This window comes from Anopheles stephensi, chromosome X (genome assembly GCF_013141755.1).
Source record: "Anopheles stephensi strain Indian chromosome X, UCI_ANSTEP_V1.0, whole genome shotgun sequence".
Lineage (NCBI taxonomy): Eukaryota > Metazoa > Arthropoda > Insecta > Diptera > Culicidae > Anopheles > Anopheles stephensi.
The window spans coordinates 7,154,109-7,179,754 of NC_050201.1; the positions used below are offsets into that span (position 1 = coordinate 7,154,109).

General features: G+C 49.1%; 2 protein-coding genes across 3 annotated transcripts; both read right to left on the reverse strand.

Annotated features, from left to right (window-relative positions):
- Positions 1–2,646: 2,646 nt before the first annotated feature.
- Positions 2,647–18,164, reverse strand: LOC118517360 (protein virilizer). Its single transcript, XM_036063376.1, has 4 exons — positions 17,808–18,164; positions 11,810–16,905; positions 7,273–8,174; positions 2,647–7,199 (listed from the first exon to the last, which is right to left on the reverse strand). The coding sequence occupies exons 1-4, from the start codon at positions 17,865–17,867 to the stop codon at positions 6,532–6,534; spliced, it is 6,726 nt and encodes a 2,241-aa protein (XP_035919269.1). The 5' UTR covers positions 17,868–18,164; the 3' UTR covers positions 2,647–6,531.
- A 618-nt stretch (positions 18,165–18,782) lies between these two features.
- Positions 18,783–24,430, reverse strand: LOC118517363. Of its 2 annotated transcripts, XM_036063380.1 has the most exons (4): positions 24,159–24,430; positions 22,632–22,756; positions 20,591–20,895; positions 18,783–20,509 (listed from the first exon to the last, which is right to left on the reverse strand). In XM_036063380.1, exons 2-4 carry the CDS (start codon positions 22,751–22,753, stop codon positions 19,734–19,736), a joined length of 1,203 nt encoding a protein of 400 aa, XP_035919273.1. In that variant the 5' UTR covers positions 22,754–22,756; positions 24,159–24,430; the 3' UTR covers positions 18,783–19,733. The 2 variants fall into 2 exon arrangements, with proteins under 2 accessions (XP_035919273.1, XP_035919274.1); XM_036063381.1 differs by lacking the exon at positions 22,632–22,756.
- Between the last annotated feature and the right edge of the window lie 1,216 nt (positions 24,431–25,646).

Consider the following 25,646-nt stretch of genomic DNA (forward strand, 5'->3'; position numbering starts at 1 on the left):
TAAAGGGCAACTCAGCCCTTGCTGAAAAACTTGATCTAGAGACACATCGACACAACTAATGGGTGGGAAGTTCTCGTAAAGGTATGGGCGATAGACTTTTATATCGAACATTACACATTCAGCAAATCGGAGATTTAGTGTCCGGAATCTAGCAGAGGGTCCAAGATATAGTGCTCTCCACTCGTAGTGGATGTCTCCAGTAACCAATGTCGAGAGCTCTCTCTCTCTCTCTCGCTGAAGTACAAATCAAGCTGATACCTCCCTCTTGCGCACGACGTTTCATCAAGAGTCAAGTGTACGCGTGATGGGATTAGTTTGCCTTTAGCTTCCATTAGCCACAATAGCGAGATTGCGAGGATGCGCGACATGCTAAGCGTGAGAAACCCTTGGAATACTGAGCGAATGCAATCATTGCCGACTTGTTGTGCAGGTACCTTAGCCGTCCGTAGAGGCGGCCATCGTACGCTGCAACATTGACAGTTCCCATTAAATGTTGTACAACAAATTCTTACTTCAACTTCCCGAGCTTTGGGGTAGAAGTCTCGAAGGCCAAAAACTCTTGACATATCAGAGCCAACTAGTCGGTCTCATCTTGTTCCCTAGCTTTTAAAACCTGCAGAGGACCTCGGCCTGCCGTTTAATTAACTTTACTCGTAGCTGGATAATCAGTCCGGCGTGCACAGAGATACCGGATCCGATTGGGATGGGATCTACGGACCTGCTGTTTTGAAGATCCGCAGCTCCTCAACCAGCTAGCTTACCGGTACATCCCGACGGAATCACGGCACACTGTCAAACGAAACGCGCAATAAATCTCTCGTTTGATTAATTTCATGCAATCCACGGCCTTTTTTTTCCGTGGAACTCCCCGCACGATCAACAACTTGAAAATCATCTCTATTACTACTAACCTCACACTGTACCCCCTGTTTCCCCATCACTCGGTCACATTATCACGCCTTTCCTTCTCCTAACGTGGTGTTACGTGCTGAAGGGGATTGTGGCGAAGTTGTACGCTGGCCACAGACGTTCTAGAAGAAATTTACACTGATGCCTTGTGCGTCCCTGGTGTGCCGTCGTGCACGCAACCCTACACTACGGGGCGGCAGATCTCGGCCCTGTCAGCTGCACTGAAGTGATGGCTGTTTTGGCAGTAATTGAATCAGAGAAAACGGTGTTTCAGAGAAGGCGGGCACCATTATTCAATCAACGGCCAACACACAACCACGACCAAACGATGGTCCAGAGAGAGAGAGAGAGAGAGAGCGAAAGTGAGCAGGACAGCAGGACGATGGAGGATGTACGCACCTTTCGGCTGCCAGCATCTAACCAGAGGATCTACGATTGCGGGTACTACTACTACTCGCTTTCCGCTTCTTTGCATCGCCACCATCATCATTATTACCGCCATGGGGAACGTGGAGCCAAAGGTGCTTACAAGTAGAGAAGCGACAGCATAGAAGAACGTGAAGAAGTGATTTGGGGGATACAATAGTATGCCAAGAAGCATTATAGCTTTGGATTGGAGCGACCCGGTGGTAGACAGCGACGCCAGGTCCTCATACGGGCAGGACCGGGGTTTAAATCCTATCCAGGACCGTTCCCCCAACTACGTGCGTTCATTAAGCCTAGTAAGCCCGACCGAGTTTTTTTGGAAACGGATTGGATACCAGGCCATGTCTCTTAGACGTGCTCCATACGAGCAGGCCAAGAGGGAAGAAGAAGCCAGAAATGGCAGGCATGATCTTAAGAGATCTTGTGATTGGCTGTCCCGATCCTGCTCAACGCACGAGGTCTGATGACCCCTGTGCCGGTAGACTCGCCGGGCGGCCTTCTTCCAACCCAGGCTATCACGTCTGTCCGCCCTATCCCACTCAGCCTATCTCTTCCACATCGAGTTGCCCATCGCAGTGTTCCTTGGTAGGTCCCTCCGTGCGAGCAGTACAGCCTGCCAAAGTGATTGTAGGAGATCGACCTATAGCCACAGGTGACCCGCATAGCGAACAACCTGTGTACAGATCTGCTTCTGAGCAAGGACTCGTGCTGGTGCTGCATACTCAGAGGTGGCTTACATTACTTCAGATATTCGTCTAACCCCGAGCTACGTGAGATGTCTGACAGCTTCAATACACTCAGTGCCAACCATAGCCAACTCGGTCTTCGCATGCGCCTATCTGCAGTTTCAACGTCTTCATCCACTCAACCTCCAATCTCTATTATAGCCTCAGCAATAACCAGTGAGGGCGATGTCATCCGCAAAACCAATGACTTTGGCTCCTGGAGGTAACGCGAGTGTTAGAACTTCGTCGTACATGGCATTCTACAGGGTGGGGACCAAGTACTGATCCTTGTGGTACTCCTGCTGTCTTGCTTTCCTGCGCTGTGAGCCTGCACAGGTACGTGAGAACCTGACAATACATAATAGTACATCGCGCCATTTTTAGTATGCTACCCTTTTTTATTTATCTAACTGAATGAAAGTTACCAAAATCTTCGATGATGTTGGGGAGATTACAATTTTGCTTTGCTGAAAATTCTGATATCTTTACAATCTGTGTACTGTATCTAATAGATATTTTTGTTTAATTTTTGTCGAAAACTGTACTTGAAGCTGAGCTTTACTTTCTAATCCGATTTAACTTGCTTTTTTTAATAAAGTTCGATTTTATCAAATTTATCCAAAAAATGGGAGAATTTTGTTTCGATTATCTTTGCCTGGTTGATTTTTTCTTGAATGTTTTACCAACTTTCGAAAGGTGTATGCATACTTTACGCACTTACTTAAATACATCTAGCGTTTCATCCTTTATTGGATACGCAATAGTTCAAATGTTTTATATGGTTGTGTAGCGCAATATTTAAACTTTAGAAAATTTAATAAATATTTTTTTGTTAGTTTCAAAAAGCCGCTTTTCCTGGGACGTCAATTTTGCTGCAAACTGTTCGGGGGGTTTTTCATGCATTTTCATACAAAACTGACAGTAATTTTTTTTTTTTTTGTTGACAATATCGAGTTTGAGATTCATGCTTTATGAGCGGGTTGTTCAACTCCCAAATGGTATTTTTTTTCTAAACCAATTTGTCAGCCTGTCTGGAGATAGACATCAGCGACATGCTCACTCGAAAGAGCTCGATTTAGCGATTTTAGGATAGTTAGGTTATTTTTGTTTTCTTGATAATCTAAAGGATATTGGATGGGAGAGGAGCAAACGAAGCTGCTGAAGAGGGGTGAGGGAACCGGGATGGAAGAGAGTTTAAAGGGAGATCAGCTGCAGCCACCAGACGAGAGTGCTGCGCGTGCAATTCTGAAGGACTAATAAGGATTCAAGAAAGTTAAGGGAAGAGGTTCAGTGACGGATCAAGGTCTTTGGAGACCTCGAGCGGTATGGCAGTTGAAGCCCTGCTTACTGTAACCGACCGTTTGTGAGTAAAACCAACAGGGATTTCCCCTGGTCGACGAGGTCCCCCACCAGGCGATCACTCCGTCCGCTTCTAGGTTGATCCGCCTTCTGAAGAGATTATAGGTAGGAGAACTAAAAGCTTCGAATCGAATGAGATGTCGCTCATTCATACTGTAGTTGGACACTGCAGCTCAAGCCAATTGGGACGTTGTAATACTTATTTGCATATGTTAATATTTATAGTATAGGAGACAGTAGTCCTTAATCTTAACACTAGAAGGACCTTGCTCCGATACTGGATACGCGGTAACGTTCTTGGGATTGTTGCCATATTCTTCACATGTGCTAGTGTGCGCGCGCTTAACTGTTTGCCTGTCTGTACTGTATCAGTAAGTCTTTGGGACAGTGGTGGGCTGAGTTTCATTAGTTTGACTTGGCGAATTTTGCGGATACTATTTAAATTACTCTTCAGATGGTGTGGATATCAAGTTTTGTGCTCGAGTTGTGTACAGTAAAGTCTCTTCCGATGGAGTCGCGTTTCTCTTTGATTTTAGCTTCAAAATTTACCCCAAGTATGGACCAACGGTATGGTTACTAGCTTTACCTCCTAGCCCGAAACAGTCAGTACACCTGTGCGAAAGGATGCCGATTTTAACGAGCAGCTATAGCCCGCGACCACTGGATACTGGCTAACACGCAAAAGGTGATTGTGGTCATCGAAAGTGATAAAACTGTGTGTTTCGTCACGAAACTATGCTGCACAGGATGTCTTAAAAGTAGGTTCGTAAAGCACAAATCAAAGTGTACATCTATGACAACACTAAATACTAAATTCGTACTGCTGTGAGGCACAACTAACTCTGAAGTACAGAAATTAAGCCAACACAGCAAAGTAACGAATGCAACTGTCTGTCTGAGTCTGCTGAGGTCCCCTAGGGGTAGTTGATCTCTCAACTACGCCACTAACAAACCGATTAATGCTAAAATCTGTACATCATTGTATGTTCCCATGACTCGCAACTGTACAAACGAGCCAGGGAAATCTTCAAAAAAAAAAAAACAAAAAAAAAAAACAAAAAGTTTACCGTTTGAAGTCTAACTATTCTTTAAGGGCACAATATCAAGGACTTCGTAGCACGAAGAAATTATAAACTAATAGAGGAAGAAAAAAAGAAGAAGCAGATAAGAAGAAATCTTAAGAACGCTTAAATTATTTAGATCTAAATCGCACATACGGTTTCTTTAATTGACTCAAGGCTGTACAATTGAGTCAAACCGGGTATAGCGAATTTTATGTACCTTTCATTTCCAAAGCATAATTTGAAGAGTTGCTAGATAACGAAGAGATACATCAAAGTTTGATCATTCCACTTCCTCGCAACAACTTAAGCTAGGTTAAGTATTAAGTTAATGTTAAACTATCGTTTAAAGTACCTTACACATTAAGATTGCTTTATGAATTCATGACTCTGCAGGCTGTACAGATTGAGTCCAAATATCAAGCAGCAATATTTCACCTTTACGATTTGGTTCATTGTGTGTGTGTCTCAAAGAGAGACACACACACACACCCACGCTTCAAACGAATGTTCGTTTACTATGGTACGGAGGTTACAATTATTTAACAGCAGTTAGTGAAAGAATAAAACGGAACAGATAATTTCGGAGGTTAGTAGTGGGCCAATAGAAATTTGGGGTAAAGAGTACACGCATACATACATACATATATTATTATTAATTACAGTAGAACATTTAGTAGCAAGTTAGAAGAATAAAAAAGCACACCAATACAATCACAATGGTTTGGGATTGTATTAGCCTTAAGGAGGTTTCAGAAATACATCCTACAACCTCAAAAAAGCTGGTGTGCTTCTTTTCTTAGGAGCAACGATTCACCCCTCTACATCAGGTGCTATATAGATAGCCCGCTGACTTTACTTAGACCTTATGCCCTTAACGTCTAGCCTGCCTGTTGCGTACACTTAAAGACAAACAGAAGGATCTGGTTACGGTGTTGGGTGGGTAGCTCGGGAGCTACCGGGAGGCCTCGCCTGCGCTCTGAGCGCGCTCTTCGATTTCCAAGCGAGTAGCATTACGCACTCTTCGACCACTTCGATCTCGAAGCTACCGGGGGGAGACCTCACCGCTCACATGTTGGTGAGCCGTTGCCCTCTAACACTAACACTAGTTACTAAGATTAAAGAAAGAAAAATGTTAAAAAGAGTTTAAAAAAGAAAAGAAGCATTAGTAAGCAGAGCATGCAACAAATAAAAAAATTGGAGGTCCCCAATACCATCCTACCGCGGGGTATATGAGCAAAATATGGATCAGAAAAAGAAAGAATGTTTGTTACTTGTAGCCAAATGTTTGACGGTTAGTTATTGTTCGAGAAAGTGTTACACATTTATGCCGAGTGAGAGAGAGAGAGTAAGAGAAGAATCGGCTAACAAGCTTAACAACTAATATAAAGCAATGGGGGCAATCCATCCAGGGTTGAACGCGATCCGAGGCTTTCGAACGGTTCGCCCGTAAGAGGAATGCACTTCCCACTTGAGGTGTAGAGGTCGAGAACGATAAACTCTTCGTCGTCAGGTCGACAAACAAGCCGATCCTTCTAACTCAGAAGAATTAAGGTCTCCTAACAATAATTGCTTACTACACTAAGGTACGGTATCGTGGTCGCAGCTAGCAGTCTGAGAAATCTGCACTTCCAAACACCAATGGACAGACATGTTCCGCTGATGGGATCACACTTAGCGACGCTAGTAAAGCCTTCCTCTTGCAGGGCAGAATACAGCGCCTGGGGCATTCGAAGCCACGAAACAAGGGATATTGCGGTGAGCAATTCAAATGTTAAACAATTTTCCAATTTTACAAGGTATACAAAAGGGACATTTTCTAATAATTGCTTCTATACACATGATACAGTTTGAAAAAGTTAAAAAAATTAAAACCTGCTAGCAAATCTCACTATGAATCGCCTCCACTGTCCTTAACCACTTTCCTACAGTTTGATCTCGCAACGCGCCATTCCAGTTCTTAACTATCTTCCTTGCCTAACCGCACACACACACACAACACGGTGAAGAGATAAGCTCAACAATGTCCGCGGTATCGTAACGGTGGTCCTTTAAATTTGGCGTCCGTACACCCGCACACTGTACCGGTTAAATCCACGCCCGGAGCGGGATCGTTGCGAACCGCCAAAATGGCTGGGTGGATCGCGATAGTGGCCACCGCTGCTTCCACCACCACCACCCCCAGCACCGATCGACCCAACACCTCCACCGGACAATCCGTGGCCAAAGTGTTTGCTGCCGCCCGGTCCACCACTGCCGCTACCGCCACCACCACCGCCGACACCACCACCATCATGCATCTGGGACGATCCGGACGAAGAGGACCAACAGCTGGGACCGGCTCCACCACCGCTGCCAACATTGCCACCCCCAACATTGCCACCGTTACCGCCGGACGCGCTTGCCCAGTGACCGCTGCTGCCACCGGAACCACCACCACCACCGCTCCCATTCGAGCTGCCACCGGAACCACCGGCACGGGCGCCCCGGTCGGGGAAGTTGCGCCCGCGGCTACGGTTCGTGCCGCGTATCGTGATAATATCGCGCGACAGCTTATTATACCCGGTCGGCCCCGTTGGCTGTGCGCCGCACGTTTCCAGCGCAAGAAAATCGTCCACGTGCAGGGAGGGTGGCCGGGAAGTGTTCGGTGGCCGCGACCGGAACAGATCGCCACGGGTGGTGGGTGCACGCGAAAATCCACGACCGCGCAATGGTGTTGCTGTGAGAGAGAAGTTAAACAAAAAAAAGGCATTAAAACCGGAACCGCAACCGGGAAATGAAGTGCACCGTACCGAATATTTTCTTCTCCGGCCGGCCCGTACTCGGTTCGACCTCGACGCGGCGCGTCCGGAAGCAGGGTGCCGTCGTCAGCCGGTCCCGGTTGGAATGGGGCGACGCGGACAGATGCAGCAACCGTTTACAGTCCGCCGTCAGGTTCGTGTCCCCGGCGAGGCAAACCTTCGCCAAATCCTGCAGATCGCACGGGATCTGCTCCCGTTCCAGGTCGTCATCGCACGGTGTGAAACCGAACCAATCGGTAGCCTTTAGCTGTTCCTCGCAGTCCTCGGTCAGCAGGTAAACGCTGCGCGAACCGTACTGTGTCACGATCCCTTCCGCCTGTGGCAACGGATCGACCGTAACCGCGCTCCAGTCGGGCAGCGGTGGCGGCGTCGCGGCTGACTGCTTGCTGGACGGGTCCGATTTGACGACGGCCAGTGCGATCTGTACCTGCTGCTGGAGGAAGGTAAGATGATCCCGCAAACTGTCCGTGGTGGATGGAGCGGATGAGGTGCTCGGCTCCGGTTCACCGCCGGCGTCCATCATTGATGCACCATCGGTCGGTTCTGCCGCCACCGTAGGTTCCTGCTTCGGGGCATCGCTTTCAAACAGTGCAATCAGCTGCTCGATACAGGACTGCATTTGCAGCAGCAGCAGCCCGTCCTCCGCACCGTCCGCGTACAGCGGCATCAGCTGACCGAGCTGTTCCAGCGGGACCTTAATGGTGCGCCGCGGCAGATTCACACACCCGTCGTGCTCAAGCGACACGAGCGAGCGCCAGAAGTCAGCCAACAGTGTGAACAGTACCCGGCACGTGTTCGGGCTTTCCTTCGCTTTGCGCACAAATTTGTTCAACGCGGCACACCATCCCTCCCGCTTGCGCATCAGGTTGGACATCAGTACGACGAAGGTGGTGCTGGAAGTGGAAGAAGCAAGCAAACAACTCATCAATCATGTTCCGCTTTTCCTATGCTACGAATGACGAATGGGCGTCGGCAAACAAATCCGTATCGCAATTGCACTTCGGTTCGGCCGCATGAAGACCGGCGCCGTTGTCGCTTCTAACACCCGGACCCCGCCCCGGTACGACAGCTACGACATCTGCTCTTTTAAAATAGGGTTTCAAAACTGTGGTGTATGCGTAGGAATGTCCCACGCACCGAGAAGCTTCCAGCTTAGGCAGCATATCAGCGCGGATAAGGCAGAGGCAGCGCGCGTCCAATGTTTACACGATACAGTGTGGCGTACGCAACCGCCTTTAGCGCAAGTGTTCCCGATCAATGAACAAACATTAGAGCATGGGTTTGAGAACTGGTGGATTAGAAGACCTCAACAGACACTGTCACAACAACAACATTATACCAACAACTTATTTTGGCTTCAAACAAAAAAAAACTGTACCACAAACCAATGCGTCAACTATTTAGTGAACGAAATTACATCCAACAAAAGAAAAAAAAACTGTTTAACTGGTATAATGTTTATAGATTTAAAAAGCGCGTACAACAACGTACACACAGACTCGCTCATACAAATTTTGGAGCAAAACCAGATTCCGATAGAAATCATTAGATGAGTAGGAAGTTTCCTACAACAACCGAACGATAGAAATAAAATCAGAAGGAGAAAAGCTAAAAAAAATTAGTGTCAGACGGTTTAGCACAAGGGGATGTCCTCTCACCCACCTTATTTAACATCTGCACCAAAAAAAAAATCCACGAAACACTCAACAATAGCGACGGAAAAGTTTTACAGTATGCGGACGATTTCGTAATTATTTCGTAAAAGGGAAAACAGCCACAGAACTGGAGTATAAGATCAGTAAGATAAGTAAGAAACTAAAGCTTCCAACTAACATAGACAAAACAAAATTCATGATCTTCAGCAAGAAACCCCAAAACATTACTATACAAATAAGAAGCCAGCGAATAGAAAGAGTTACAGTTTACAAATATCTCGGAGTGTGGATTGATGGCAACCTATTTTTCAAAAAAAACATGTAGAAGAACTCAAGGATAAAGCTAGAAAACAGATTACAGTTAGTGAGAAGGATATGTAACACCAAAAACAACCTCAGCCCTACGAAAACCATTACTGTACACAGAGTCATTATAAGGAACATTTTGGAAACTGGCTCCCTGTACACTCTAAATGCAACAAAAAAAAACTTACTAAACTCAATGAATTCAATCACAAACCAGTCACTCAGAACAGTAACGGGTTGCTCTAAAACAAACCCCTATTAACACGCTAATGGCGATAGCAGCCGAAACCCCACCACACATTAGAGCAAGTTATATAGCCAAAAAGGACATGGTCAAAAACATTAATATACTCTCCGATCCATAGGGACCAAATGCGAAGAACCATGAGAGAAAACTCAAGAACCAGAGCAAGAAACAAATCATACATGGAGAGTTGATTCCAGAACAATCTGAATATTTTTGAAGAAACAGCAAGCATCAAAACAAATGACATCAATGGAAGCACAAAAATTCGCTGTGAAATCGAACCCAACATATCAAACAACTCTACAGCAGGGAAAGTATACCTCAAACAATTTTGCGAACAGGAAATAAAAAAGCTAGGAAACAACGAACACTCTAATTTTCACAGACGGGAGCAAGAGCGATGAGGGATGCGGAATGGGGAATACACATAAGACCTCACAATAAAAAAAAAACAATAACAGATACTGGGCACATAAATTCAAAACAAAAAACATAACTCCAATTACGTCCATAGAATTAGCAGCCATAGAAAAAGCCATTAACATCATAACGATAGAAAAAAATAGAAAACCCAATCATCCTTACAGACACAGTCAAGCTGCATGTAAAATCCTCATTAACGCTCAAAACCTCAATCACATCGACGAAATAGTCTATAATACACTCAAAGGATGCAAACACTCTCTAATGCGCAAATAAGATGGATTCCAGGACACTTTGGTCTATATGGAAACGAAATGGCAGATGAACTAGCAACAAAAAAAAAGGGGTGCACGCAAAAGACATATACAACAACAAACTACGTTTGGCAGATGTAAACCATATGTTAGTTGAAAACATGAAAAAAGAAACTAGAGAATGGTACAAAAAAAAAAACGTGTGAGCAAAAGGGCAAAAAAAAATTCCAAACATTCCAAAAAGAGTTCGAAGACAAACCGTGGCACCACATTAAAACAACAAACAAAATCATAGCTGGACATGATTTGTTTCAAAATATTGGCTCAACAAAATGAGAATCACCGAAAGCGGAAATTGTGATGCATGTAATATTCCCGAAACAGGAACACATAACATGCTTTTACTGCAACAGATACCAGACCCAACGAGAAAAATACGACATCTCCTTCGACGCATTTTTAGAATGGATATGGAAAGAGCCGAACGGACGCATGGTCAAAAATATAACCAAATTCATACGAGAAACAAAACATCTCACTTTGAATAGAACCAAGCAAGACATGAAACATGCAGCATAAACGTAAAGCATTACACTCATCTCATCTGACAAACAGACCAAGCAGAAAAACAACAGACTCCGCAACCGGGTAGATGACTCTTGAGCGGTCCTAGGACTCCAGTCGAAAGCCCAAACGAAGCCGTTAACCTTTGAATATGTGGGGGGGAACAATAGTTGCCCATACGCATAGAAGGCTACACCCTGTTTCAACAAAATAGAAGAAGAAGAGAACTGGTGGTTTGCGACCACGAAAGTGAGTTAAGCTTTAGCCTAATGTGGCGTTAGCATAAAAAGGTGCGTAAACACAAGCTGGAAAGGAAATAGTTAAACTAGAAAGAATGATCTTTCGTATCGTTCTAAGGTACCCCAAAATGTGTGTATAAGAAATCAACTTATTCAATAACGAGGACATAATTCTTAACCGGCGCACTGAACACTTGGTAAGAGATTCAAGGGTTCTTTTCAGGAGAACGGATTCGACCCCTCAGTGTCCGGGCGTTGGTCAGCGGAAGATTCGACCTCGTCCCCCCGTACGGAATTCGGGCCGGTGCTCTAGCAGTACCGGTGGTCTTCACACGGCAGGGCCGGGGTTCAAATCCCATCCAGACCGCCTCCTCGTACGAAAGGCTGACTACTTTTCTACGGGTAAAATTAAGTCACAGAAAGCCAGAAATGTGGCAGGCCGAGACCTCTCGAGGTTGTAGTGCCACAGAAGAAGAAGAAGAAGAAGCTCTAGCAGTACCTACTGCTCCGTCGAAGGAATTGGAAGCATCGCGACCGCCTCCTCCCATCGGGTCCACCTTTGGAAGATCGCCCGGTAATCCGGAAATGAAGCCACTTGTCTGACCTGACGTCGATTCAACGCCCGAAGGAAGGTGCGCGACTCCTGTTCCGAATCGGCCATACCTTCGCGTGAACCGGGTTCACCAAACGGGGACGTTTTACGTCCACCGTTGTTCCCGTAGCAACAACAAAGGGAACGGATGGCGCAAAAAATACGTAGCTACAGGGTCATAATAGACCCAACCTACAAGAATACATCATTCCCCCCCCCCCCCCCCCCCACTCCCGGGAGCTACTTACTCGTGCTCGGTTAGCAGCAACATGGTGCGCAGTGCAGCGGTCAGCACACCGAGCCCAACGTCCACGCAGGAAACGTTTGCCGCACACGCGGCACAGAACGTTTCGACGATGTCCTTCGGTGGCAGGGAGCAGGCGAGCTGCAGCGCCGGATCGATGGTGTCACCAAACATCAGCGCAATCTCCGCATCGAACAGGCTCTGGAACGTTAGGTAGATGTGCTGTTGCGTTTGCTGGTGGGCCGGCGTTTGGCCCGCGTTCAGCAACACACCCATCAGTATGTCCATGATGCGCCCCGGCAGTATCGACAGCACGGATATCTTCACCGACGCGTGGCACACGAGCGTCGCCAGGAAGCTTACCAACCGGGCATGGCTCGTGCTGGCCAGCCCGCCCGGTAGCAGCGGTTCCTGCACGATAAGATCGGTCAACGATTTCGAAACTAGCAGCGTCATGTTCGGTGCGAGATCGGACAGCTGCAGGCAGACGCGACTCAGCACGGCCAACATCGGCGTGTAGCTGGAGGTGCAGAGCGTTTGAATGAGTTCGCCGATGGCCGGACTCTGCGGGTGAAGGTGAGCGGACCAGAGCTGCCGCTCCTGGATGAGCCGGCTGAGTTCGGTCTGGAGCAGGGGTTGCCGGCAGTGGATCGGTAGCGGCAGTGGCAACAACTCCGACAGCACCAGCAACCCGGGCAGAAAGTAGTTCGGGCCGGCGAGGGTAAACCGCACCAGCTCGCCGACCATCTGCGTCCACAGGCTTTTGTGCACGTTGTTCGTGTCGAGCCCTTCCGGTGGGGTGGGTTGCGTGTAGGCGAGCAGTATGCGGACCGTTTCCCGTTGCACCTGGCGCGCGTCCGGTCCGGCTGCCGAGGTTACCGGGACGCACTGCATCAGCGTGTACGTGCGCAGCAGCGGCTCGATCAGCGTAAGATCGCGGAACTCGGTGTTGCGGCACTCGATCAGGCTGGTGACGAGCTTGCGCAGGATGTACACGAGCGGGCAGAGCAGCTCGGTAAGCAGGACGCCCTGCTGGCTCGCCAGGCTGGACGTGTGTATCGCGGGCTGGTCGAAGTGATGCGTCAGTTTGTCGAGTATGGTCAGCAGCAGCACCTGCCCGTCGGCCGAGTAAAACTGTAGCAGCGTGTACTTGTACTTGAACTCGGCGTGCCCGCCCGGCTGCTCGTAATCATCGTACGGCGGTATGCCGAGCAGCCGGACCAACCGGAGCGCGGTGATGAGATCGCCCGGGAACGCTGTCACGTACTCGAGGCTGCGGCGCATCAGCTCCACCAGCGGACCGATCTCGATGTACGCGAACAGATCGTGCAGCTCGAGCGGCTTCAGATAGACGGCCAGCTCGTGCAGGGTCGCCCCAACGCTCGGCTCGAACTGTTCGTGCTGTTTGACCAGGGCGAGCAGGGCGGCACCGTGGTGGGCAAGATAGCCGACCGCCTCACCGTGCCGCACGGTACAGTCCACCAAATCCACACAGTAACCGATGATGGGGGATTTGTGTTTGGTGGTGGCGGCAGCCGCGCTGCTACCCTCCTCCTTCACGGACGCACGTTGCTCGCGCTCGATCAGCTGCAGCAGTACGGCCAAATTATCGTCCATCGAGAGTACCTCCACCACGAACCGCCGGCCGGCCCCGCACGCTAGTTCGTACAGGGCGTGCAGATGCTCCACCAACCGGTCCCGTTCCTCCTCCAGCTCATCGTGCTTTCTGCCAGCGGACGGTGGCGTGTCACTGGCACGCAGCACCACGCTCGTGCTGGTGATTGCGTCCAGATGGTAAAGCGCCTGCAGCTTGTACACCAGCTCCACACCCAACAGCTGCGGACGGGACAGTTCCGCGATCGACATTTCCTCGACCGTACCACCGTCCGTGCCACCGCAGCCACCGTTCAGTGCCGGTGGTAGCCGCTGGAACAGCCACCGTAGCAGTAGATTCGTGTACGGCAGACTGTTCACCAGGTAGCGCAGCTTCGGTACGCTCTTCAGCATGCACGCAACCAGATTGTAGCACAGCTCACACAGTGCCGGCGGTGTGATGGGCAGATCGAGCAGCAGCACCAGCGACTCCACCAACCGATGTATCTTGCAAAACTGCACCACGGTCCGGCTCACGTTCAGCGTCGAGGCAATGTCCTTGTGTATCTCGAACTTGGCCGACACCGGGAGGAAGCGTTTCGGTTGCGCCAGCGACACTTCGTGCAGCGAGATCGCGCTCGTCAACTCCGTCAGCGAGTTGCGCAACAGTTCCAGCAAATCTTGATCGTTGCGCTTGTTCTCCTTCGCATCGCGTTCCTCCTTCACGGCAACGGCACGCACGTACAGCTCCTCGACCGTGCCGTGGATGAGCTCGAGGTTTTCGTACAGTGAAATTTTGCGCAGCAACGATTTAAGCGCAAAGCTTAACCGCGTCGATGGATTCTCCTGCAGCAGATCGAGCAGTACTTGATACCCGTTGTACGACGGCGACAGGAAGTAGTGGATGGCGGTGCGCGTATCGAGGCACGCGTAGATCGTGCGCACTATCATCAGCTTGATCGAGAGCGCCATGTGCGGTTGCGAGTACAGCCCGAGCAGGCGATCGAACAGATTGAAATGGTCCCGGGTGTGGAGCAGCAGCCCGACGAACGATTCGTGCGAACCGAGAAACTCGGCCAACCGGATGCCACTCTTCATGTGGCGCAGTTTGTACGCCGGCTGCGGTTGTACCATCGCACGGTCGAAATCTAGCCCCACGCACACGCAGTTCACGAGCCGATCGGTAACGCCCACCCAGCCGGCCTGTATCCAACTGTCCAGCTGCTGGTGAAGCGCGTCCCGTACGTCATCCTTCGCCAACAGCTGGCCCAGCACGTGCACCAGCTGCTCGGTATGATCGACGAACCGCTCCTTCCATTCGGCGCTTTCCTGCTCGAACGCACCCGTCGCTTCCCGGCCGTACCGGTCCTGGGTTAGCAGTTGCTCGAATTGCCGCAACAGCTTCTGCTCGCCATGGCCCAGATAGCGTAACAGCTCGGCCGCACGATCACCGGCACAGCCCGGCGGTACGTAACGCTCCAGTGTCGTGGTGAACGGGTCAAACTGTTTGGTGACCACCGGCTCATCGACCGTTTCGTATCCACTGGATCCGCCTCCACTGCCTGACCCTCCTCCTCCTCCACCTCCTCCTCCTCCGATAGCTGCCCCTTCCGGTTCGAAGTCAAAGTCTTCCGGAATCTCTTCATCGCTCAGAATCGGCTCGAACTGTTCCGTCACGGAGATGGCATCCTCGTCCGGCACGGTGGTGGAAGCGACCGTCGTCGGTGAGGCAACGGGCGTGAGCGAAACGGACACGGCGTCACACACGGCGGACGGTAGTTGCGCCTGTTGTGGTGGTGGCGATGAAATGACCCGTTCCGGTTGCTGCTGCTGCTGCTGCTGCTGCTGTTGATGTTGATGGTGGTGGTGGTGGTGGTGGTGATGGGAAGAGTGTTGATGCTGGCTGGAATGATGGTGATGCGAATGGCCGTGTTGATAGTGATGGTGCGCATGTTGATGGTGGTGTGAATGCGACTGGTGCTGCGACAAACCGCGGCTGGAGGACGAGGAAGAGGAAGACGAATGCTGCTTCATCGATTGCGATGGCTGCTGCTGTGGCGGCATACGGATCGGATCAATCGACGGTTCCATCGTGTGCATACGATGCTTTCCACCGTACTTGCTGCTATTCGCCCGATGGAAGCTACCGTCCATCTCGATATCATCATCGAGCTCCACCTCGTCCACGGTATCCACATCATCCACCACCTCCTCCTCCTCCTCCTCATCGTCTTCCTCCTCGTCGGGTGACGATTCATTGCGATCGGGTGAGCGAGGCCGGCGCGGTGAGTCGATCGGTGAACGGGGCCGCATCGTATGCCGCCGGTCCTCCTTCTCCATCCGCTCGAACGAAGGTTCGCGGCGCATCCGGTCGTACGAACCGCTTCGCAGCCGGCGCGACGATCGATGCGAAACCGAGGCCGACGATGAGGACCCAGATGGGGTGGGTGGGGGTAGCGGCGGATGAGCGGGCAGTGGTGCCTGCTGTTCCACATAGTCCGGACTGCGTGACCACTGGTCGCGTTGCTGCTTGCTTATACCCCCACCCCCAACCGACATCGGTCCGTAATCCTTGCACAGGCTCGGCGAGCGCGATGAAAACTCTTCCCGGCTGCTGTGCCGCCGGAGCCGGGGCGATCGTTCGTACGCGTACGGTGGGGCCACCGGTTCAGCCGGTCGCCCGCTGGGCATACACACCTTGGCCCGCTTTTCCGGCAACGATGGTTCACAATCGCCGGGAAGTATTTTCCCCGCCTCCAACGGTTCGTAGATCGGTTCCGGTGGGCTCGCAGCACTCGCGGGTAGTGGTGGGTGCGAGAGGACGGCAGCAGCTGCAGCCGCCACCCGTCGCGCGTACGGTCGCGGATCCTTCGGCGCATCCTCGCTATCGTCCTCCGGATACTCCTTCTGCACAAACACCGTCTCGGCCGTCGATACGAGCCCCGGTAGCGGTGGTTCCTGTATCCAGTCGCCCCCACCGCACGTCGGTTCCGCAATGCCACCACTGCCCGCCCCATGATGATGCAGATGGTGATGGTGGTGGTGGTGGTGGTGCAGCAGGTGCGGATGATGGTGATGATCCGGCACCACCAGCAGCTGCTCGTTCGGTTGGGGTGTGGTTTCGCGTGGCGACACAATCGGTTCGGCAATGTTCGTCGTCAGGATGCCGTACACCGCGAGCGTCATCGTCGTGTACCAGCCCTTCAGCACCAACCCGTCCGTCGGGATGCGGCGCACAAACTCCTCGACCGAACCACCGGCACCGATCCCGCATTGCAAGTGGATGCAATTGTTCTGGTTGTACTCGAGCTCGCCGAGACTCTCGAAGATCGGTGCGCCCGGTTTGCCCAGATCGTTCACGTACAGCTGGATGTGGAAGTTCGACGGGTTGGTAGCGCCCAACCGTACACCGCCGGGAAAGTCAGCGTGAACCCGCGCCCCGAGCGGGATGATGCGTACCTCCGTAATGTAAACCGGTTTCGGGAACTGCACCAGATCCAGATTTTGCTGGAAAACAGTACGATGAAGACAAGCGTAAGAGTACATGCTTTAATGCATTTGCCAAAACTGGTTTTTGCAGCCACCAGTCGTAAAAGGGCCGTCCATCTTGCTAATGACACCTCCTCGCTGGTGATTATTTTTTATTGCTTCTCAGCGTGATGCGCGTTTGGAGTTTATGACACACCGCACCGCTCACTGCACAGCACAGCAAATAATAGAAGGAGAGTTTTTGTTGTTTTTCTTTTCTTTGCTAAAGTGAGGACGCCATTTTGCCATGTGTATGTATTGCGCTGGTGGATGTGTCACGCTAGCAATGGTTGATGGATGTAATGGCATCATGGAAATGCGTCTACGAAAGGCATTGTTGCACATCAGCTAAATATATTAGCTTTTCCTACAATTTCCTTCCTACAATAAATTGTGTACGAAAAAGTTGTTCAGAAGGTTGAGAAGTAGCAAGAATTCCAGAGCTAAATCCGGCAAAAACAATCGTTCCCTTTCCACTATCTGGCCCTATACCGCGTTATTCTACACCATGCCTGTATGTATGAATGTGTAAGGTAGTCTCGCCCCTGGAATGCATGATGGATACACGGTGATATCATCATCGAGATGCACGGACGCATAACCTTGAATATTAGAAAAAGGGTCCAATTTCCCTACATCGATTACACTTTGTACGTCCACGTACAAAAAAAAAGGTTCTAAAAATCATTTCTCTCTAGCTTTTTGACTACAATTCCATGCCCAAACCTGTTCCCGGTTCTGTGTCGTGCTGTTCCTCTACGCCGTGCATCTGTATGCGTGAGGATGCCATTTTGCTGGCGATAAGGGCGTCACTTTGAGTGCGATCTAGCTAGCGCCTTTTCGGCTTAAACTAATGCACTCTGTTAGTTGCTTTTGCTTACCTCGTACGTATCGTGCGAAAATGTGTCGAAAAACAAAAGTTCCGGTAGCTCGACGTCCATCTTTGAGGGCGATATACGGGCAAGACGCCCTAGCACACACGCACACAATAACACTGGATGCTTTCTTCACTACTTCACTAGCGGCTAGTTGATCGCTGACATGGCACCCGCACGCCAACGCACAGTTCAGGTGTACACTATTGGATGATGGTTTTTTCCAATTTAGTCGCTTTTTTTTTTTTTGAAACGCTGCTCCCGTGGACGGGATCAGTGACGGGCTCGGGACGCCGTCTTGATTCACAGTTAGGAAGTGAATGGCGACAGGCAGCGCTACGACGGTACGTCACACTGATGTATTTTACATATCAAGATGATTAATTCGTGCCATACGTCTGCCCAAGGTAGCTAGATGCGTTAGATGGCGGGGGTGTGACAGCGTGGGCAGATGGGATTAGGGTACGTTTCTACCACGCGATATCTAGACCGAGAAATGTCTCAGTCATAGAAAATAGAAAAGGAGGCATACGGGAAGACTCAAAGCATATGTAATTAAATGAAAGGAAAATAAAGTTTTGAATTATAATCGAATGTTTTCATGAAATGTTTCAGACATGTGGGTGAAATATTTCAAATTTAAAAAAAAAACGTCCAATTTCAACAGGAATGTGTTAATAAGCTGTAAAATAATGTGGAAAAAGGGAACCAAACGCCGTTTTATGTGACATCTCTATAATGAGCCTTTTTTACGATGATTTGTAATTATTAAGCAAATATTACCTAAGTGAAAACACACGACGCAGCTACAGTTTGCGTACAGGAGATGCATGACTATCCGGCTATGTGAATGGGTAAGAATGCCCCAAGTGAAACATGGCGATTTAAATCTTATAAAGAAAAGAAAATGGAGCATTAGGCCAAAGAAGAAGAAGAGAAACGGAAGAAGAAGAAAGATAAAATAACATTTACAGGTTAGTATTCTTTGCAGATATGACTTTTTAACATTTATTAGTAGTACTCCGTTGGAGAAGTTTACTTTGCTCTGATGTAATTATATCACATTTCATACACTTATTTTTTTATTTCTTTTTTTGTTTGTTTGTCTGTCGAACAATGTTTTTTTTTTTCTGTTGTTGCTAATTCTACTATTGTTTGAGTAAATTCATACGGATACAATTCTTGGTTGCACTCACTTTATAAAGTCTAGACTAGAATGGAAAACCTTTCACATTGGGGGTAACGCGATCGCACCGCAAACCGGATATGAGCAACGGATTCGTTTTAATCAAAAAGAAAAAGAACAAATTTATGCAGGTAATGGGGGGGTTTTAAACGAACTTTCGTCACGTGGAAAGGTGATACTTCCATCTTTGTCAAATACCGAAAAATTAAATAAAACATTACATCTTACTAACACACTCACAAAATAATATCGATTGCAAGGAGAAAACACAACCGTGTTTTCGTAATCAGAGTTTTGAAAAAGTTTAGCTTTTGCTCCGTGCTACATTCGATGTAGTTAAAATTAATATAAGCTGATAAGATAAGTTAATTCGCAATTGGTAAACGTATATCGCTCCTTGATTAACGGAAAAAATAAAATAAAATAAAATAAAAGGAGTGTGGCTAACGTGGTTAGCCTGCGGGGAAGGAAAAAAACAATATTAACAGCTAGTTGATTAAAATAATAATAAAGAAATAACACATAATTTGAACAATAACATAAAACCAGGGCAACCTGTCCGATCGGTCTACACGGGATGGCAACAGGGTCTATAAACAGTTATACCGTATAGCGACGCCGGAAATTGAATTTCCATGATAAATTTCCCATAGCTCCCTTCCTTTTCTCCCTCCCCTCCCCCCTTATTATTTCGCCCCCATACTCTCTCCTATAAATCCCTGAACAAAAAATCAAACCTTTCGTGCTCATAAGTTGTTCAGTTCCTCGGAGTTGAGCATTTCAAAATCGCTATCCTCGTCCGGATCGGTCGATTCATCGTCCTCCTCTTCCGGCACCTGAACCGTTTGCCCCCGTAGCGCCTGTATCGTGCTACTGATCGAGGCAACCAGCGGATTTCGTTGATCGAAACCAGCCGGCTGAAGAACGGTATGTAGCTGCTGCTGTAGCTGCTGCTGCTGCTGCTGCAGGGTACCTGCTTCTAGTAAACGTTTGCACATGGTGTCCATCAGTACGTTACTCGCTAAGGTGGTGGCGCTCATCATCATCATCATGCTGTCCGGTTGCTGCTGTTGCGGCCTGCTGCGACGACTCACGCCATCACTGTCGTCGGTAAAGCACAGGCCCCGTGATATGTTGTCATCCGAGTCGGACGAGCTGTTCGCATTAAAGTGGCTGCTCTTAAACTCGATCGGCTTTTCGGTGGTGTGCTTCGTGTGTAACCGGCCGGAACCCGTCTTCCTGACGACCGGGCCCTCGGGACAGTACAGCTCGTCGCTGCTAGAACCGCTCAGTTCGGCTGACTCAAAATCGTTGCTGCTCGCTTCCGGTATGAGCGTCTTTAGGTACAGCTCTTCATCCTCTTCCGCCCTATTTATGCTCACCGCACCGGATGCGGACCCTTCCACCGAGGGGATTGTGTCTGCACCCTGCTCACCTACCTCCTGCAACAGCACACGACTCACTTCCGTCAGTTCCGGTACGAACTCGTCAATCTCCGGTTCGGTTACCGTGTCCCGCAAACCTACAACATAAAGCAAACGGGCGATAAAACAATGTTAGAAAACGATGGTTGCATTTTTATTTTTAAACGTAAATCACTCACTTGGAGGATTGCTGAACGTGCCCGCAACACCGAACTGCCATCGGTCCCAGTACACCAGCAAACCGGCCATCGCTAGGGACAGCCACAGCGGTACCACGTTACAAACTAGGTAGATAAGCGTTAGGATGCCACCGGCACTGCCAACCACCATGCTGATCGGTCGTGTAGTTCGCAGCGCCCAAACCTTCGAACATATCTCGCCCAGTGGAGAGGCTTTTATCGACGGACACGGTTCCATTGCTGAGCGATGCCAGAGAAATCCGATCGCAATCACAAACAGAATGCTGAATGGGCGAAATTCGGGCCTACGGTGCGGGTTGAGAAGGAAATGAAATTCATTAGATTGCAAGTGTGGTGTAAAATAAATAAACAAAGAAAGGGTGAAGCTCTGTAGAGTCTCTCTAAATGGAGCGGTGCCGTAAGAATGCATCAGAGTGAGCATATTTACCTCGATCGATCATATTTATATTTGGTGCGCTAATACGCTAAGGGCCGTATTTTTTCAAAAGTTTATTTTTACTCGTGGCATTTTTATTTGTAGAAATTGGGTCAACCAATCAATCGGCTTTAAAATCCCCGCATATGACAGCATCGGCAGGGTAAACTATACGACACAATGAGATCTTTTGGAGTCCCGGCCAAGCTTACCAGGTTTGTAAGAATGACAATGGCCAACATCAACATGTCAGGTGAAGATGGACGGAAAACTCTCAGGGCCCTTTGCTACCACCGAGGGCTTGTACGCCAGGGAGATGGGCTTGCCTGTCTCCTTTTCCATCTGGCGCTAGAGAGAGGACCATCCGCGACTCGGAGGTGGAAACTTCGGGGTCCATCTTCTATAAGTCAATCCAGATCCTGGCACACGATGGTGACATAGACATCATTGGTTTGAGGCTCTCCTATGTAGCAGAAGCTTATCAAACGATCGAGCGTGCGGCACGGAACCTCGGGTTGGAGATTAACGAGGCGAAAACCAAAATGATGGTGGCACCACCAGCGGCCCAGCTAAAAAACACTGATTTACGCACTGGCACTGAGTTACGAGGCCAGAGTGCTGGCTGCCAACCGGCCATACTACAGCCTGGAGAAACTCCTCCACTCTAAATACCTGTCGCGACGGACGAAGCTGGGACTGTACAGAACATTTATAGTCCCCAGTACTCACATCCGCCTCTCAGACATGGACGCTATCCAAAACGAAGCTGAAACCCGCTTAGCCGTGTTCGAGAGGAAGATGCTCAGAAGGATTTTTGGCCCCGTACGGGCAAATCCCATCCAAACTGCCTCCCCGTACGCAGGGCTGACTACTTTGCTACGGGTAAAATCAAGTCACAGATAGCCAGAAATTGGCAGGCCGAGACCTCTCGAGGTTGTAGTGCAAAGGAAGAAGAAGAAGATGCGCGGACAGGGGAGCGGTCAGAACGAAATGCTCTACAGCCTGTACAAGACGCGCCAGGCGGGCTTGTCACGTTATGAGAATGACAACGGACGACCCAGCCCGTAGAGTCCTTTTAGGGGCGTCCATATGGACAGAGGAGGCGTGGTAGGCCCAAACTGAAATGGAGTGATGGCGTTGATGCGTCCGCCAGAACAGACGAGAAAACGGAATGGCAGCCGACGGTGCTAAACCGTGAGCGGTATCGTGGATTGTTGTTATGAAGCCTCGAGATCTTCCTTAAAGGTTCTGAAACTCCCATTAGTTGCGTACGGGGGCATCGGGGGCGTCACGCTACCATGAGAAGGTCTATGAGTTGTACGAGCATTTTCCATTGTCGAGTTAGGGATTTTACGGAGTTGTATGTTTGTTCTCCCGTGTTCCGCTTCGAGTAGTACATGTAGTCAAATTAATATTTTAACATATAAAATTTATTTTTCCCAACCGAACTCAGCACAAACAAAAGTATTGCAATGTGGCGTGGAAAGGCAAGCCATTTGACGATAAAAAAAATAAATTGGTAGCACTTACAAAAAGCACAAAGCATCCAACTGCGACACCGATAAAAACCTGATGTCGCAGATCGTAAAGCAGCCAGGCACTTACCAGAGCATGTGCAGTACGTAGATGAGTGCCATCGGGCTGGCGATGCGTCCAGCTTTAAACCACGAGATGCCCCGCTGCATCCCGCCGGACAGTTTGGCCAGCTTCTCCCTTAACATCTTCATATGCTGCAAAAAGGTAAAGAAAATCCTGTTAACACTACTGCCTTCCCTGGGTCGGGTTTGCGCTGACCGAACGGTTCGGGGTTTGCCGATAAAAGGAAAAAAACAAATGGAACGCGTAACAGAAGATCGCGATGCGAACCAAAGACAAAGGGCACACTATTTGGGCGAAACACGAGCTGACGCATTTCGAGCGATTTGTTTTTGCGGTGGCGGCCGACTGTTTTACGACGCACATGATGCGACGGTTTTACAATTGCTTCTGTTGGGTTGGTCCTGGGGGGGGGGGAGGACGCTTCCTCGACCAGGACACGCGAACATGGGCTACGGAACGGAAACGGCTGAGTTTTCCGCCTGACTCATCCTACCCGCGAGCGCGAATGAGGATGTTCGCGATACTGCGAAACGCGCAAAAATCTCTCTGGGGTTTTTAAAAATAACCAACCGGCGTTGCGCGCCATCCACCAGGCCTCTGTTTTGACCCATTTTTCGTACGACGGGTTTGGCCCTGCTGCTGCTGCTGCTACAAGCGGACCGAAACAACAAAGAGCAAATTAGCGTACGCTTTAGGGCAAATCATTTAAGTACGGGGCTGTTGTCCGGTGGTTGCTGCTTCGGTCCGGCAAAACCTTGTACGAGTTGTCGCACGGCGGGGACCCATTTCGCTCTGCACAAGATTTAATTGGAATGGTCCATAAATTCAGGCCCTAACGAACGTATGTGTGTGTGTGCGCGCGGGTGAGAGTGTGTTTGGCAGTTATTAGTCACATTGGTACGCAATTTGTGTACTGCTGCTTCGCGGGGGGAAAAAAAAGAACCTTGTCTTGTGCGACTTGTTTTGAACGGATCTTAACGCTGCTGGCGCGCACGTTTCACCTTGTCCCCCCACCACCTCTTGTCCTAAATCTCTTCCCTTCCCCCTAAGCAAAGTGTTGATCAGGTCTCGCTTGTCCGGTGGAGACGGGCGCGCGCGCGCCTTTCTAATTCGCAACGCATTTTATCTGCGGACCAGCACTGCGTACATGCGAGCAGCCCCAAGAACTGCTCCACTCGAAACACACCCACAGCGCGCACACACGCACGCACGTTTACAGCCGTGTCAACAGTCTGTGGCGAACCCGATGGCATTGGCCTTGATTCACGTTGCGAAACGTAATTTCTTGTTTACCAACTTCGCGTTATCAGCTCACGCGCTGGAATCGAAACGGTGGTGGGTGGGTGAGATTCTGATTGAGTAACTTATTGCGAACCACCCCCTCCCGTCCACAGACTGGTGGGAAAGAAAACAGAAAGTGTGTTGGGCGACGTGGGGGGGACAGGAATAAGCAGGGAAAATGTCACAGCAAACCCCCCCACCCTCTTTACTCCTTGCTTTTCATAACAAAGAACGGGCACCTGCGTTATTTACCTTCACAGATGGTGGCGAATATTGGTACGTCTTCTTCCGGAATGCTGCAGCACTGTTCCGATGTTTTGGTTGATCGTAATCACTGTTGACGGTAAAATGGCGCAAACAGGCTCCCGTGTGTTTTGTTCGCGACCGTATGGCAGTAGCAGTTTGTTGTTTTTCTTTTTTCTTCTCTCGCTCTCTCACGATCCGAACCGGAAGCAAGCTGTGGGTGCCCTGGTCTGGGTTGTTTTTATGTTTGTTCACCTACTGTGAAGCGGAGTACTTGAAAGCAAGGTATATGGATATAGAAGGTAGAGTTGTTTAGAGCAAATTGACATTTCTCGACCTGACATAACAGTTCCGTGGTGATCAAGGGGAAGGGTATTGAGAAGAGTGATGGCAGCGTCGGAGGAGGCGCCGGTGGTGGTATCGCTTGCGATTTTTTGACGAAAAATGCAACCAAATATCGTCAATCTTCTGTGGAACAACATTTGATATGCGAAAATGACCCATAAATTAGCGAAATTGCTCAAGGGATTGAGAATCGAGGCTGTTTGTTTATGTTTGTTGCCCCATACCATATGTTTTTGTAAACAAACTCTGACATAACTCGACTAAAATGTCGCCCTGTCAAATCGATAAAAATCCACCTTCTAAATACATACACCTTGCTTGAAAGTCAACTGAGCGAGCGCTCCTTGGCCGTGGGCAGGTTTTGTCCGTTCGCATTTCGGGTTTTTCGGGTGAGCAAATTTCAGTGACAGCCGTTGTGACAGTGACAGTTGCCGCTGTTGTTGACAGATGCGGAGCTCAGAACCAAGGTGTGTAGAGATTGGGCCCTCCCCGGGAATGGGATGATTGTTTGGCCCTATCTACACGGAGCGATTCATTCTCACATTCTCGGACAAAGTGTGCCTTACCAACACACAAACACGAAAAATACGCTGAAAAGATGAATTTACAGCCAATTTAAACTTGTTAAGAGGAAAAAATAGGAAAACAATTGCAAATGGTAAAAAATACGGCGTCAAGCCGACATACTTAAGATAAATAAACAAAACAAATTGGAATTAGTTAACCGAGCATGTCCGGGGTAAGGCAAAATAATAGGGAGAAAATGCCTTGTAATTTTTTTGTAAATTAGTAATTCTCTAGCACATGCAGTGCTGGCAAAACGGCGCCAAGCCGTCAGAATTAAAATAAAAATATAATTGGAAAGGGTCGTATCACTACGGATCAGAGAAATAAATCAACACCCAGATTTTTTTTTCTTCTTGACCTGAAGACCCCATAGGTCATGGGGCGCGCCTGCAATTTCCAGCTTCCTGGTTCTGGATTCTGGATGGGATTTAATGCCCGATCTTGTCGTGTGAAGACGGGCACCACAGTCACCTCTACCACCGGGACGCTAACAGGTAATAACATCAAGGGTAGATTTATTTTATAAACAAACGTTTTAGCACACTTGCCTGAAACATTACAGACCAGATAAAATCCGCAACTCAT

Excerpts from the sequence above, each read along its gene's own strand:
- LOC118517360 (XM_036063376.1), bottom strand. The coding sequence starts at position 17,867 with ATGGACGTCGAGCTACCGGAACTTTTGTTTTTCGACACATTTTCGCAC. Across the intron at positions 16,906-17,807 it reads TTTCGCACGATACGTACGAG|CAAAATCTGGATCTGGTGCA; the intron begins GTAAGCAAAAGC and ends ACTGTTTTCCAG. Across the intron at positions 7,200-7,272 it reads GCCGGAGAAGAAAATATTCG|CAACACCATTGCGCGGTCGT; the intron begins GTACGGTGCACT and ends TCTCTCTCACAG.
- LOC118517363 (XM_036063380.1), bottom strand. The coding sequence starts at position 22,753 with ATGAAGATGTTAAGGGAGAAGCTGGCCAAACTGTCCGGCGGGATGCAG. Across the intron at positions 20,896-22,631 it reads TACGTACTGCACATGCTCTG|GCCCGAATTTCGCCCATTCA; the intron begins GTAAGTGCCTGG and ends CCCGCACCGTAG. Across the intron at positions 20,510-20,590 it reads CACGTTCAGCAATCCTCCAA|GTTTGCGGGACACGGTAACC; the intron begins GTGAGTGATTTA and ends TTTATGTTGTAG.